This window comes from Aedes aegypti, chromosome 2 (assembly GCF_002204515.2).
Source record: "Aedes aegypti strain LVP_AGWG chromosome 2, AaegL5.0 Primary Assembly, whole genome shotgun sequence".
In the NCBI taxonomy this organism is placed as follows: Eukaryota; Metazoa; Arthropoda; class Insecta; order Diptera; family Culicidae; genus Aedes; species Aedes aegypti.
In genome coordinates, this window is record NC_035108.1 from 18,819,369 (window position 1) to 18,835,597 (window position 16,229).

The window sequence follows — 16,229 nt, forward strand, 5'->3', positions numbered from 1 at the left end:
AATCTTTCAGAAACTCCTTCAGGGATTTCTTTAAAAGTTCTTCCAGAAATATATAAATGATTCTCTCCAGGAAACTCTCTAGGAATTAATCTATTGATTTCTTTGGTGATACCTCCAAGAATTTCTAAAAGTATCCCAAGAACCTCAAGCATTATAACATTGCACGTATTCAACTGCATATCAACACCACTGATGCAACATTGCTTTTATTCAACAAATTTCAAGAGCTGTCAAGCAATAAAGCATTAACCCTACATTACAAATGTAACAATGCACTAACATCACTTTATAAATTGTACTGCTGCATTAATATTACTTTATAAGTTGCTTCATTGCTTTATCGTCCTTTTTGCATTAATTTAACTGTAAAAGTGCCCTTTTCCACTTTTAAACTACTTTAGTGGTAGGCTTACGGTAATGCAGCTGCATTATATGGATTTTTTTTTCAGAAATGAAAAAAAAATCTTTTAGATCTACTTTAAATATCAGTTAACTCCCTGGAGGAATTTATGATAATCCTGAAGCACAATCCTAGTAACACCTTTGAAGTATTTTATGGTTGAACTTCTGGCGAAACTCTGGTAGATTTTTCTGGTGGTAATTCTAACGAAACTCTGGTGATGTTCTCAGTGATAACGCTAGAAGAACTCCTTGTGAAATTCCTTAAAAAATTTCTCCCGCGAAAAATTACAGGTGATATAATTAGGGAAAATACAGTTGAACTATCTGAAGGAATTACTAGTGGAATCTTTATAGGAAATTGTAGTCAAATAGCATAGAAAATTCGTTATTGGATAATTGGAGTTCATCTTGGTGGCATCCACGAAGGAATCTCCCATAGAAATCCCTGAAGGAATTCCTGTTTTATATCCCAGGAGGAATCCCTGACAGAGTCACTGGATGATATACAAGTAGATTCCCAAATTACAGGTAAAACTATTATAATAAATTTCTGATAATATCGCTGGAGGGTTCCTGAAAACCTCCAAGAATCCCTGGAGTTATTCCACGAGAAATTTCTTGAAAAATCCGGATGAATCCCTTGAGGATTTCCTTAAGGAAATGTGGAAGGAGCCCCATGATGAATTCCGCGAGGAATCCTTTGAAAAATTCCGGAAGGAATCTTTTGAGTAATGCCGGAGAACTTATAAGAATTTCCTGAAAAAATCCCTGGAGAAAATCCTGATAATCTTCGAGAATCTTTGGAGATTTTGCTGGAGGAATTCCTTGAGGATTGATTCCTTAAGGAATTTCGGGAGGTATCCCTTGACTAATTCCGGGAGGAATCCCTTAAGGAATTCCAGGAGGACTACCTTGAAGAGCTCTTGGATGAATCTCTTGAAGTATTCTCTAGAAGTTTGGGTAGTATCTCCTAATAAATTCCGAAAAGAATTCATAACAAATTAACCCAGAATAACCCTAGAGGGATTCCTGAAGGAACCTTTAGAAGAATTCCTAATAGAATCCCTGACAGAACTTCTGATGGAATCCCAGGAGAATTTATAATAAAGTCTTAGAAGTTTTTCCAATGGAATCCGTGAACAAACTTCCGATGGAATCCCTGCAGAAATTCCCAATGGAATCTATTGAAGAACTCCTTCCTATGGAATCCTTGGAAAAACTTGTGATGTAATCCCTGGAGTTATTCCTGATAGAATCATTAGATAAACTCTTAATAGAATTCCTGTAGAAATTCCAGGTGGAATCTCTGAAGGAACTCCTAATGGAAACCCTAGAGGAACTCCTGATAAAGTCCTTAGAAGAACTTCTTATGGAATCCCTATGGAAGCTCTTGATAGAATACCAGGTGGAATGTCTAAAGAAAATGCTTATGAAACCCCTCTGAAGGAACTCTTCTTGAAATCTTCAGAAGAACTCCTGATGTAATTCCCAGAAAAGATCCTGGTGTTATCTGTAGAAGAAACTTCTGATGCAATCCCTCGAGGATCCAGGTGAAATCTCTGAAGAAACTTCTGATACAATCTCTAGAGGAACTCCTGATGGAATCTCTTAGGGAACTTCTGTTAAAATTTCTGAAGAATTGAATGATGATTTCTGAAGGAATTCCTAACGGAATCCGGAGGAACTCCTGATGGAACCCTTGTAGGAAATCTTAAAGATATTCTTGCAGGACCTGATAAAATCATTGGAGGAACTCTTGATGAAATCCCTGTAAGAATTCCTGATAAAACTCCTGATGGAACTCCTGATAGAATGCCTAGAGAAATTCCTTATGATATCCCTAGAAGATCCTGATGGAATTCTTAGGTTCTATGGGATTTCCTATGAACATGGGACTGTTATGCTAATATGGGCAGTTTAGTAAGAATAGGATTTCGGATATATAATAATACTTTAAATATTTCTTTTCATGGTTTTCTTAAAAAAGAATGTATCTCAATCGGTTTATTATAACTTTAATCTTACTGCCTCGGTACTCGAAACCCTACCGAGAAGGTGTGTAACTTTATCGCATGGAACTTTTAGCGCATTCGCCCAGACTTTAATTAACCTGCCACAACTAGCTATATCGGTCTCTAGATTTACGTTACGGGTGGTGTGTATGGCGCAAAATATTTAATTAAGTACTACCCTAGCTAATTAGTATAACATTTCTTTACTGGACCGAGTAAGTTGCACTCTAGAACAATTTTACTTTTTCGCTGTAAGTTTGAATCCGCTATCACATTGACAGTATAGGACCGCGATTAGCGACTAACCTAGAAATCGCATCAAATTTTCACATTCCGGTTCGTGCTCGCTCAATCGGGCATTACCACGCTGTCTTTAAAGCACTTTATGGTCTGTTGGTTTCCTGAGTTTCTTATCCTAACAGTTGTTTGTTTTTTGACCATATCTCGATTAAATCAGATCATATCGTCGCACTGTATCTCACTTTTTCGATTTGCATGCAAACTCGATTCCGGATCGAATTGAGCATTCTCAGGGGGATGTCCGGGAAGGTGAAGGGTACGAATGGTCTTGAAATAAAACATGTGCATCGTCTGTATAGCTTGTTCGCCAATTGTAAATATTTTTTTGTCGATTACAAATGTGATTTTCAATACAACTTTTGTCAAGAATTAAACAATAAACAGATAAAAGAAGGAAATAAAATTTGCTACTATAGTCTTTCAAAGAGTCAAGTGCATAGATAATACTATAAGAACTGAGAAATGTAAACATACATGTAGAATCTAATATAGACCAACAAGGGTAAACTAACGAAATATAAGAAGTAGTGGCGCTCTCCTTAACAAAAAAGATACTTTTCTAGCCGATATTTTCGGCGAATCGTAGCGCGGAGACAAATTAAACAAGGGGGGAGAGAATATCACTTTCCTTTTCCATATCAAACAATTAAAAATACTTCTCGTTTCCTCGTATGGCACACTGGCTGAAGGAGTCGTAGGAAGACGGCAGTGGAACCAGCCAAACCGATCGCCTACGGAAGCAACTTGTTCTTTTCCACCGTCAGCAGCTGGGGTTTGGAGTTGTTATTAAGCTGTTGCCCCTCAGCTTCTTGTTGCTTGGACTTCTTCAGCGACTTGATGCGGCCCGAGAAGTAGTCTTCGATCTCCTGCAGTGTTTTGCCCTTTGTTTCCGGCAGGCAGAGATAGAAGAAGACGGTTCCTGAAGATTTAGGAGCTTCGTTAGGATACTTGAATGACACATGAAGTTTTAATGAAACTTACCCAAAAATGAGATGCACCCATAGAGGATGAAAGCACCATGCCTCTCCAGCAGATGTGCCAGGAATGGATAAGTCTTGACCACGATGAAGACAAACGTGTGAGCCATGCAGGTCGTGAATCCTCCGACAATTCCCCGGACCTTCATCGGGTACAGTTCACCGATCATAACCCAGGGCACCACCAGGAAGCCGAGCGTGCAGGTGATTGTGAACACGAATATGCACGCCACTGGGAACCACGTGGCCGTAGGGGCAATCGGAGGAACTGCCATTTCCCATGTTCTCTTGTAGTACAGATATGTCCCCAGGCCAATCATTGTGACACCGCATCCAATACCGGAAATGAACGTCAAAGGGCGACGACCACACCTTCGGAGCAATATGGCGGCTAAGATCGTGAAGATGAACCGAACTACTCCCAGCATAATTGTGCAGGTGTACTTGTCCATTGTGGTACCGGAATCTTGGAAAATCTCCACAGCGTAGAAAGTGATGGTGTTTACACCGCTGAACTGGTACATCATGAAGTAGAGAGTCAAAATTCCGAAAGGCTTCAAGCAGGACGGATGCAGCAAAGCTTGGATTGTCTCCTTTGTCGTCAGTTTCTTCTTCTGGTTACTCTTCTGAGCAAACGATTGCAATTGGTTAACTTCCTTCTCCAAGTTGTACGTAGATCCTCGCAGTTTGGCCAAACTCTTCAGCGCTTGATCCGGCTTGTTCTTGGAAACCAGATAATTGGGAGTCTCTGGCATGAGTAGCATCAACGCAAAGGCCAACACCGGAAGGCAAGCGGAGATTGCCGACAGCGTTTTCCACGTCGTCACAGCTCCTAGCGTGTATTGGAAAAGCACTCCTAAACTGATACCCGTTGAAGCCAGAGCGCAAAGCATACCCCGTAGATGCGGTTGGGTTACTTCCGATGTGTAGACACGGGCCGGGGCACCAATCATTCCGGAGCCGAAACCAGTCAGCACTCGGCCCGCGTAGATCATCTCTACGTTGGTGGCGCAGGCTATCACGATCCAGCCGATGATCATGGGAATTTCCGTTATCAGCAGGGCCTTCTTGCGTCCGAAGTTGTCCATCACGTAGCCACTGAGAAGGCACCCGATGGGGGTTCCGATGGCGGAAAGTGATGCTGGAAGAGAAATAACACAAAGATATGGTGAGAATGGGTTTGCAGATGATCTGCAATAATGCTATACCACTTGGTCTAACTTAGTCAAATGAAATGGTTATCACGGCTGAGTATTTGCGCACTTCAATATGAATTTTGAAGTTTCGATTGGTTTAGCCGTTTTCTCGGAATCGTCCGTTGGAATCTAATAGAGTGCTAACAGCTTTTAGCCAAAATTCTGTTTACTGTAAAGTATCACAATTTTACAGAAATTCCAGAAACATCTAAAAAGCGAACTTATGCAAGAATATCTGCTTCAAAACAATTCAATTTTCGAAATTTGAAAATTTTTAATTTTGGGGTGATTTTCTGGAGAAGTAATAGCTTAAAAGAGTTTCCAGAAAAAAAATCTTACTGAAGTTTTGAAAAATCTTCTTTTTCTTCTTTCTGGCGTTACGTCCCAACTGGGACAGAGCCTGTTTCTCAGATAAGTGTTCTTATGAGCACTTCCACAGTTATTAACTGAGAGCTTTCTTTGCCGATTGACCATTTTTGTATGTGTATATCGTGTGGCAGGTACGAAGATACTTCTATGCCCTGGGAATCGAGAAAATTGCCTTTACGAAAAGATCCTCGACCAGTGGGATTCGAACCCACGACCCTCAGCATGGTCATTCTGAATAGCTGCGCGTTTACCGCTACGGCTATCTGGGCCCCTAAAATCCAAAATTATTAAAGCTAAAGTTGAAAATTTAGTAAAATTTTTGGAAACGTTTGAAGGCAAAATTTTTAGAAGTTACAACTCCTGGCGGAATCGATTGATAAATTTGAGAATGATGAAAAATATTGTAGAGGACTCCTTAGCCGAGTGATTATAGTCCGCAGCTACTGGGTTCGATTCCCGGTCGGTCCATGATCTGGTTGGTTGGCTTGAATTTATTAACGAGATTTTTAGCCCTGGGCTAGTTCATCTCGGGACCAACGGCTTTGCTTCCCTTCCGAAGGAAGTCGTCACTATAACTTTTTACGTCATAAGTGACTATGTCGGGGATGGGATTCGAGCCCAGGTCCTCGGCGTGAGAGGCGAGTGCTCTAACCACTACACCAGGTCCGTCCCCGGTCCATGATCTTTTCATAATGGAAATTTCCTCGACTTCCCTGGGCATAGAGTATCATCGTACCTGCCACACGATATACGAATGCGAAAATGGCAACTTTGGCAAAAGAAAGCTCTCAGTTAATAACTGCGGAAGTGCTCATAAAAACACTAAGCTGAGAAGCAGGCTTTGTCCCAGTGAGGACGTTAATGCCAAGAAGAAGAAGAATGTAAAGGACACATCTAATAAATCCTATAATGAAAGTATGACGAAATTCCTGAAGAATTTTCAGTTGAAACGTTTGTTGCTACTCCTCGATTAATTTCTAGCGAATTAACATTTTGCACTATACGCTAAGAATACGAGTAATGCCACAATAGATCTAAGGGCTGTAATATAAAAAATACCAAATATGTATCGATATCCACACATTCCAGTGTTTTGTTGGTCCAAATTCAGACGCTAGCGTAAGGTGAGTGCACCAGTTTTTCCAAAACTTTGTTCACCTTTGTGGCGACTTCAGTGCTTTTCTAGACCCGTGACTTTTGTGATTTTGTGTAGTAAACTGTTCAGAATCCTGGTGAGTTGAATTTCATACAAAATATGCAAATAAATCATCAAAATGAAGTGTCCGGAGTTCCGGGATTATATCAATTTAATAGTAGTGTACGGATTTCGAAGCAAGGCACATCACTTGTATTTGCATATTTGAACCTCTTTTACAAAATTAATCGCACCATGCCAAATAATACACATTCAATATCATAATAAGTCACAATGCCTTATGAAAATAGATATAATCAATTATAAAAACTATGTTTGAAGCACAGGGTCAACGGTGCTCAAGTGTTCGGATTTCGAGTCAAAACGGTATACATGAAATTCAGAACAAATCATTCGAAAATTTTCGACAGGGATTTTAGGTCTATCCCTGCTGGAATTTTAAATTTCAATAATTCCTAAATAATATCGTGAAAACATCAAAATTTTGCAGGAGACACCTCTGCTAAAATTGTTTGTACTATTTGATTATTTTTGCTGAATATAGGACTAAACTGTGTTGAAAAAAAGGTAGTTTAAAAAGCAAACTATTGAGATATCTAAACTAACTAGCCCCCGACTAACAAAATTTTTCGTGACACTGTACTACAGAAACATAATCTAGTTTTAGTTGAATATAATAATTCAAGACCAACAATTGAAAAGGCCTCAAGTCCAAAATGTAAACAAATAGGTTTTCTGTTGATTTCAGTGTATAAGAGCCCATTCTTACTAAAACATACAATAGTCATTTGAAAATATGCATAAAAGTTGAAAAAATAACATTTTTCTAAAAGGCCCCATCTCATTTTCCGCTAACCAGGATATTCATCGCAAATGCGGCCTTTTCTCAAAAAGGCCTCATTTCTATATCTGACGGAAACCGAGTTGAGGCCTGTTAAACAAACATCAAAATTGCAATGTAGATTGCGAAAAACGTTTCAAACTCACTAAGTAGATGCAGGTTATACTACGGAGCGACTGCTCCTTGTATTATTTTATACAGTGGTTGTCTAAACGGCGAACATTATCGGGTTCCTGTAGACTGATGTATTTTGTATCATACTACCTAATAATACCTGTGTCATCCTGTCTGTACTTCACAGACAATCAATAAAAACACGATTTGGTTTCAATTGCATGAAAAATAACGTTCAATTGCAATATTATTTTAATTGAACCAATATTTCCATACATTTTCTCGACGACAAACTCGCGTAGCACATACAAAATGTTCATGGATGACGAAGGGTTCAATCAATCACATATTTAATCGACCGCACGAATCTTCTCTTGCTGTATGGATCTCCATTAGACTGATGCAAATTTTGAAGTTTTTGCTCCCCTATGCTTAAACGGTGTCAATTATGATAAAAATCATTCTCCTAAAATTTGAAGTGATTTGGAAGAAATTTAGTTGTGCACACGCCATTTGAAGTTTATATGGAAATTACTATGGGAAAGCCAAACCTTTTGTGTTCAGACCTCTATCTGCTCGTCATAATAATATATGAAAAAGCGAACACACTCTTCCCATGTAAAATCTTCCCAACTACAATTTTGCCGAAGACCACATTTTGTTGGGACGTAAGGATAATTTGTTACTCTTGATTCCAAAGTCTAAACCTGAGAGGGAGAAACCAATACAAAATTTCTCTACGTCACAGTGAGCCGAGATTTTGCTGTCACGAACTGTCACTGTGAGCCCGGATCTTAAACAATGGACAAACATGAAAAAAGCGCGTAATTAGCCTAAGCATATTTTTTGCATTTCATCAAAAGTAGCAAAAATCGAATAAGAATCAATTCATGCACATTTAAAAGTAACGTCACGTTAGCACCGTTTTTGTCTAATTGAATGTAACGTATTGGAATGAGGCTCTTTTTACTGTTTTTATTAAAACTGAAAATTAAACGCATAGAAAGCTGTGGCCCTTTTTCAATGTTTGTCCAGAAAGATCGGAGGTACACAACAAATGAAAACTAGCGATTTTCACTAAGCCTGCCTTGATTATCGTTGGCAAACTGGAGTTATCTTGCAATTTGGAAAACAATTGTATCCAATTTCGTGTGTAGTATCGGTGCCTCCCTCCCAGGTCTAAACCATGCTGAGATGATCATTCAATTACTTTCAGAGCAACACTGCTTTTTTGATGTAGAACATAGTAGCCTGGATTACTTTGATCTATTCTTCCCGCCAGGAGCACCACTGTTGCCTGCCGAATAGTTGGTGAAGCTTACTGAAGGCAAACCCACTTTATGATGATGAATAACAATTTTTCCTGACGTCCAATCAAAATGTGGTCTTCGGCAAAGTTGTAGCTGGAAGAATTTCACATGAAAAGAGTGTGTTCACTTTTCCATAAAATATTATGACGAAGAGATAGTGGGCTGAACACAAAAGGTTGGCGTTTTCCATAGTAATCTTCATATAAAGTTCAAATGTCGTGTGCACAGTCAAATTTCTTCCAAATCATTTCAAATTTTGGGAGGATGCTTTTTACCATAATGTAAATCGTTTAAGCATAGGGGAGCAAAAATTTTGAAATTTGCATCACTCTAATCTCCATGTACTTTACTTCAGCACTTAACACTCTTCTACACTTCAAATTTCTTATTTCATCATCAATTTTAAATGATTTTCAAAAGGCCACATCAGAAGATGATGAAAAAACAAGCCACAACTAGAAGGCCTCAACACATTTTAGAGTTAACAAAGGCGTCAACTCACAGGCCTCATCAGCGTCGGCCGGCGTCTATGGCCACAAATGAAAAGGGCTGCACAGCTTTTGGTGAAATAAAAGGCTCATTTCCTTTGACTCGTTTTTTTAGCAGAATTTTTTGCTAAAATGATAGTAATGAATATTCATAGCTATAAATTAGTTTATCTATCGACTTTCTGGACGATAAAATAACATACAATGCTTAAATTCATAATTTAAATTTGATTTATTGTTTGACAAAACAAGATTGCATTTTTCTCATTGTTTACTTTTTGGAGATGAGGCCTTTTGAATTGTTAGTCTTGAATTGCTTCAAGGAGCACTATACATTTCATCTTATTTACTTAAGTATTCCAGTTTCCCACAGTGTTCATATAGCAAGGATTTACATGATTAGCAATGGCCTACTTTAACTGGACGCTTCTTTTCCAGTCAATGATAAAAGACGACCAATCAACCGTATCAACATATCAGCAATATACATGACTGACCATGCTAGGTATCATCCATGAACGAGGCTCTAATTAAACGCCAAATTACGCCTGATAGATTGATCCATTGATATAAAAATGCATTTGGGGAAGGTTGAAAGTTTAATCAGTTTAGAAATTTTCCTGTTACGTTATCATTGAATGCAGTCTGATTGTTATCAGAATCGATATAAAAACAAACGTTATCGCGTGAAATAGTTTAAAAGATTACTTTTTCAAATCGACGTAAGTAACTTTCATACGGTTTTGAGAAAATTAATTCAGAAGAATCACAACCTGTCTTCTAAAACTGTTTTAAAATGAATCACCTTTTTAACATTTTTTCGCAGTGTACACCACTTAAATTTAGCATACAATCAGCTCGCGTTCAAAAACTACGTAGTTTCTATTATTTCCCAAAAAATTATACAAAATGATAAGCCGTTTCATCAAGTTACTTTCGACGTTTTTCTATCAGTGTAAAATCGGCTCAAGTAGTGTTTTGTTTTGATTCGTGGTTAAGTCACTTTGTCTCTCCATACAGCGGGTCGGCGAAAATAGTGGTTAGGTTGCGAAAGTTGAAAATCTTACTTTCGTCGTTTTGTAAATCCGGAAATTGAACGTTCTAAAAGTGAAAAGTTGAGTTGGTACAGAGCGGTACGTGTAGAAATCCGCCTGCTTAACACGTAGGATCGATAAAGTAAGTTTGTATACTTTTTTGACTTGAGTCTGTATGAATAAGTTTTCGAGAAATATCAAATTGAAAACAGGCGGTGGCTCCTACGACTGTAACCACGCCAAACTCATATTCGTAAATAACTTCAAATGTGCGATATATTGATGTTTCAATGCATACAATACACTTGCATTTGAAGTCCGCGCTTTGATGGATAGGTGCTTCAGCCCGTCGATAAAGAATTTCCATAAACCATCGATGAGGCGCGCGCTGCACACACCAAATGACAGTTCAAGGCAAGAAGGAAGCGTGCACGACGCAGTTTTATTGCACCTCGTTGCAGAAAGCCGCGCCACCAAAGCAGGCGGCACTTTGTCCCGTTTCTAGAAGGTATGGTTTAAGAGGACCATTTGTATTAGTCATAGGAAAATTAATTGGTCTGACGAGCAATGTTTACTTCGATTATTACGTCGAATGCTGCTTCGGCTTCGAATATGAGCATCTTCGATTTTTTTTTTACAAATCTCATCGTCAGGGAGTTAAAATTGTTTCAAAATGCATATAACTTTCGTAATCTGCCTTGAAATATAATTCCAAGTATGGGAATACGCTCAAAAACACGTTGAAAAGTATTAGAAATTCCTTTTTTTGTCCGATTCCTGTCATAGAACATCACACTTTTAGTATGTGTGATGTTCTATGAAACCCTCATATGAGCAACTTTATTTTGATCCCATTGTCTCCCCATTGACGGTGCGTACTAATAAAACACACTCATGCTAGAAAAGTTTGAAAAATTTCCACCAGAAGTAAGGTAGAATCGAAAAACGTGCACTTGCACCGTTACGCTTACGTTCGGTTCGTAATCACACTCCTAAGTGTCGTTGCTGGAACACTGCACATAGTGCAAGCCTGAATGTGCAAGTGTGCCTCTATATTTACTGAACTTAAGACATCGACTGGAAAGATTCGTTGCCGTTGGAAATATTCGAAGTAGGTACCGTTATCCGGGGGCAAATTGATCACTGATGCGAATTTGAAAAAAAAATGTAAGGTTATCTTTAGTGTCGTGTACTAGACTCGACACTATAAATCAAATAAGACTAACCACGCTCATATCCCACATGATACAATGATATTTGTCCTCTATTTGTGAGAAATGAAATCAATTTCACCCACTTCTACGGTACATTACTTAGGGATCGTTCAAATATTACGTAACGCAACAGGGGTTAGGGAGGGGGTCTAGCATAGTGTTACGGTCCATACAAAAAAATAAAATTTTTCATACAAAAGCTGTTACGTGGGGGAGGGAGGGGGTCTAAAATTGGCAAATTTTGTGTTACGTAATATTTGAATGAACCCTTATCAAGCACTACAATTCGGCGAGTCATAGCAACCGGCAGCCGGTTAGTTGTATATCGGCTACTATTATCTCATTTGAAGTGCTGCCGGCTGTGCTGCATAAAATGTTGTTGTTGCTATTAATGTTCAATGTAAGCACAGACAAACAGACGTCACACTCTCATCATAGGCCATCAACCACCTTTTTAACGGTCGGTTCAAAAATATGGTAGGTGGCCGATTCACCACCCGCAGCGCTCGCATCGTTTTTGTTCGTGTTTGACGTTTGCACACTACCGCCATCTGTTGGCCTATCGGCCAAACACACCGATTTTAGCATTGAGCGTACATGTCCTCATGACTATGATTTTGATCGACATTTGTTCTAAGTGTTACGTCTGTTTGTCTGTGATGTAAGGTTCGACGTGCTTTCTGATGCGATGAGTGTCGCTCGTTGCCGATGTGACTGGTGTAGTTGTCTCCGCGCTAAGCTTCACGTTTGCCCGACGAAACACGCGGGTGACGCCTGGTAAACGGGAAGCCCTATACCGGTTGCTGGCAGACAGCTGATCGGCTCGCGAGTCATTTCTCGATGCGATGGGGTTAAAGTAGTTTCTCGCAAAATGAGGACTTGTGGGGTAGATTATAATTATAATTACAAAAACGGGGATGTCTTGATATAAAACAATAGACACAAAAAATGATGATCAAGATGTAAAAAAATCAAACTCATATTCTTAATAATTTTGGTGTTACGTCCCTACTGGGACAGAATCTGCTTCTAAACTCATTTTTTATGAGCACTTCTCGCATAACTTTTGATCTCGCCCTAAAAGGCTTTGGTAACCGAGTGTGTAGCTTGTGTTGTTGCCGACCGAATGGAATAGATTTACACGTTACTCAACAAAGCTACGTTGAATAGAAGATCATCCTCTGTCACCCAGTGGTGATTATTTTCATTCTGGTCCATTCATTTGCTTAGAAACAAGAAGCTACACACCAATGACTTTTTGGGCGAGATCTCAAGTTATGCGGAAATTGGGAGCTTACATTGTTAATTGATTGTTCTTTAAAATGTGTATCTTGTGTGGCAAGCACGAAGATACTTTATGCTTGGAGAAGACGAGGAAATTTCATGCCCCTTATGCACACCACGTTGATTTTTGTATTCTGTAATTATGGAAGGACGTTCCTCTTCCTTTGCACCTTAAATAATTGAAAACCGAAATCAGTACTAATCCATTTAATTCCAGTAGAGTTTGTATCCTTAGATACGCTTATTACGTATTTTTATTAGATACGTGTATTGAGGTCAGAATTAAATGGTATAGTACTAAATTCGATTTTTATTTATTTATAGATATTCTACTAAGCTTGAAGATTCATTATTGCATCATCTTACAGATCTTCACCCGAGCTGGGAAACGAATCTGCTTTCTCCGGATCAGACTTTTACTCCTTAACTTAACTGGAGATTCAAATTATCCAGCTTTTTACAAACGCCAATTGCTGCCACGAATAGCTTCGCTTTCTGGTAGGGTTCAAACGATATGACGTTTGGCTATGACGACCCAAGCCAAACATTGAATCGCCCTATCCCTACCAGAAAGCGAGCCTGCTTGCGGCGGCCATTAGCGGTTCTAAAAAAGCTGGATTGAATGTCTGTATCATCATATACAATATCTCTCACTTTTCGGCCTATATATTGCACAATGATAAAATTTGAAGCCCCACAATCTGATGGTGATTATTTTATATCCCGGTCCGGTCAAAACACGTTCCGGGTTATACAGTGCAGCCTCGCGAATTTGAACGATACGTCATGCAAACCATTGGGGTGCATTTTTAATTTGAATTTTCAGACACCCTACCACCGTGTTTCTGGTCAGCCCTTTGACTGCTTTGTTTTGATTCTGCGTTTCGTTTCGCGATTTTCCATTTCGCTTTACTCCGTTTCATGATGAGACAAATGACATTTGAACCATTTTTAATTTGGAAGATGTTCAAATTAGCCGGGTGCAAATTAAAAGTGGTCAAACCAATAGGGGTTTGAAATTGATTGTAAAATAGTAATAGGTAAAATGCGATGGTGAATATTTTGCTGAGTTTTTCATGAAATGCTTTGCCAACTATTTTCAAGGCGTAAGCAATGTAAACGAAAGATCTTAAACAAATTTGTGGCAAAATATTTGCTGGATGATTGGTGAGATCTTTGGACTTTTGTTTTGGGACGTGCTTCGGTAGACTTGTAGGAAATACTTCATCTGTTTCTGTTCGGGATGAACCACTGCGACCAGTTTTTTTGATCTTTTGTGGTATACCCGTGCCCTTTGTTTAGTGCATGTCGTTCTACTCCATTACTATTGAGAAATAATGAAGTAGTCGTTTTTTATACAAATATCATTCTTTACCATTTTTCATAGAGCCTCTTTAGAAAAAGATACCGCTATTTATACCTTTTGGAGAAAACAGTTTGTCACCATTAAACTCTCAAAAGCGCGCCCCTTAATCAGGTTCGGCCACTAAGCTGGTTGAATGATACTGATTTTGACCATGCATCGGTACTCTAGCGTATCAAATTATTGCTTCTACTTATAAGGTTCTAAGTCGTTTTTTGAAACTGTGAACAGGTTTCATCGCATGAGACATTTAGATTCCTTGAAACAGAAAGCTTATTTTAGAATTTAAGAGTTCTGCTACTCCACCGATTCGGAATCGTTTCCCTCCTAGATATCGAATGATAAACTCTTGAACTCGGAAAGTACTTGTCTCATGAGTTCAAACCAACCTCAGTTGCTGATTGAGCCATTTTTCCACTTCAACCTCCTCATCATCTAGGACAAATAGGTGGGTCTTAGTGGCTTGTTATTCTCTTATACTCTTCCGACCGTAACTTATAAGTATTCACAAGAACAGATACAACAAGAGTACAATATGGTAGATCTTACCCCGTAACGCACCTCGTAAAGGTGATCTACCCGCGTTACGGGTCGTAGGAAATACTTAGTCAAGTCTCTAACCGTTGGTAGGATCTCCAATTGCCGTTCAAAACAACTGTAAAAGTAGATATCGAGAAAAAGGGTCGAGAGGTTAACGAACTCGTTTTCCATCCGAAAATTGAAAAAAAATATATCCAGGGGATTGAGAAATGTGCTCACTGCTGTTCGTAAGCACGCTTAAGAGAGTCGAATTAGGCATCTGAAAGAGCCGAAGGGGATGTACACTCAGGCAAATGGACTATCGATAAGTTTAAGAACCCCTTATGAAAATTCTCCACAAGGAATCGGGTTGAAATTCATAAATTTGCCTCAAGAAACCAAAATTTAGAATAACATTTTTCGCGGCAACCTGGAATCGAATCAAGAACCTTGCGAACGATATGCTCGTGCGTATACCACACGTATATCGAAGCCTTGATATGAGATAACGATAAAACGATACAAAAAGCGTTCGTATTGAAATAACCGTTCCATCTTTCATAAGGCAAAATGTATGAATTTCGATAGTCCAGTTCGCTGCGGGTAGAGTTGTGAAGAAGAATGTGGGGTCGTGACGGACCTTGGGTTAAGGTTGGCCGACGACGCTGCAGAATCTTCACCCGTTCTGTGGCGTACCGTCGATGGGGGTGACAATGGGTCTGGGGGGTGAGATTGGGTCAAAACAGAAAAATATGATTTATGAAATATTTCAGCTAATAACGCTGATATTACTAAAATTTATAATTCATATGTTAGGGAACATATTTTTACGCATAATTCATCAGAATGTACATATTTAGAAATAGTAGTTTTTGTTTACTATATCTATAAACTTGTATGTTGAAATTAGATAGAATTTACAACATTAAATTTGTCCTGTGCAAAGTATTACGCATGTACTTTCACCTCTATCGTTATATTAGTAGAAGGTTTAAAGTCTTTTCATTACACGTCACACGTATTTTCCGGAATCTATTTGATTTTTCAACAAAAAAATCATTTTTTTTCGGTACGGTGTCTAAAACATCAAAAATGGGGGTGAGATTGGGTCAAGCAAGAACGACAGAAAATGAAATTGCAAGTCCACATTTTTGACATTTTACGATGCCGGTAGTTCTCTTTTTCATTAAGATGTGTTTATTCTTTCAAAATACAGCATCTCTAAAACATCAAACTAGGCTTCTTGAGGATTCCGTGCATTGAATAACAATGCAACGCATTTTGACAACTTCTCAATCCAGCAACTGTGTTTCGTGCGCAGCAACATCGTAAAATTTTATCAAATGGATTGTTTTTTTTTAATTTAATTATTTATCAGTGTTTTCATATTATAGAAACATCTCCTGGAAGTACAAATGAGTTGGAACACTAAAATATCGTGATTATGACGTCAACATCTGCCTGAAATGTATTGATCGTGGAATGTCGCACCGAAATTCAACTATTTGCGAAGAATTAAAATAATCACTGTTTCAGTACGCCTTTGGGGAAACTGAATAGGCTTCATGGCAAAGGGGATGAGATTTTGAAGACAATTGGAGGGGAAAAAAATAGAAAATTTATGTAAACTTGACGATCAATGTTGTGTTT

At 38.7% G+C, this 16,229-nt stretch overlaps 1 protein-coding gene across 1 annotated transcript in view; it reads right to left on the reverse strand.

The window, feature by feature from the left end:
* Positions 1-2,366: 2,366 nt before the first annotated feature.
* Positions 2,367-16,229, reverse strand: part of LOC5576631 (facilitated trehalose transporter Tret1-2 homolog) — a 51,999-nt gene continuing 38,136 nt past the window's right edge. The window contains exons 4-5 of the mRNA XM_021840085.1: positions 3,696-4,832; positions 2,367-3,633 (exon numbers count right to left, since the gene is read on the reverse strand). Of these exons, the coding sequence (XP_021695777.1) occupies positions 3,446-3,633; positions 3,696-4,832 (1,325 nt within the window). The 3' untranslated portion in view covers positions 2,367-3,445. The remainder of the gene's footprint in view (positions 3,634-3,695; positions 4,833-16,229) is intronic.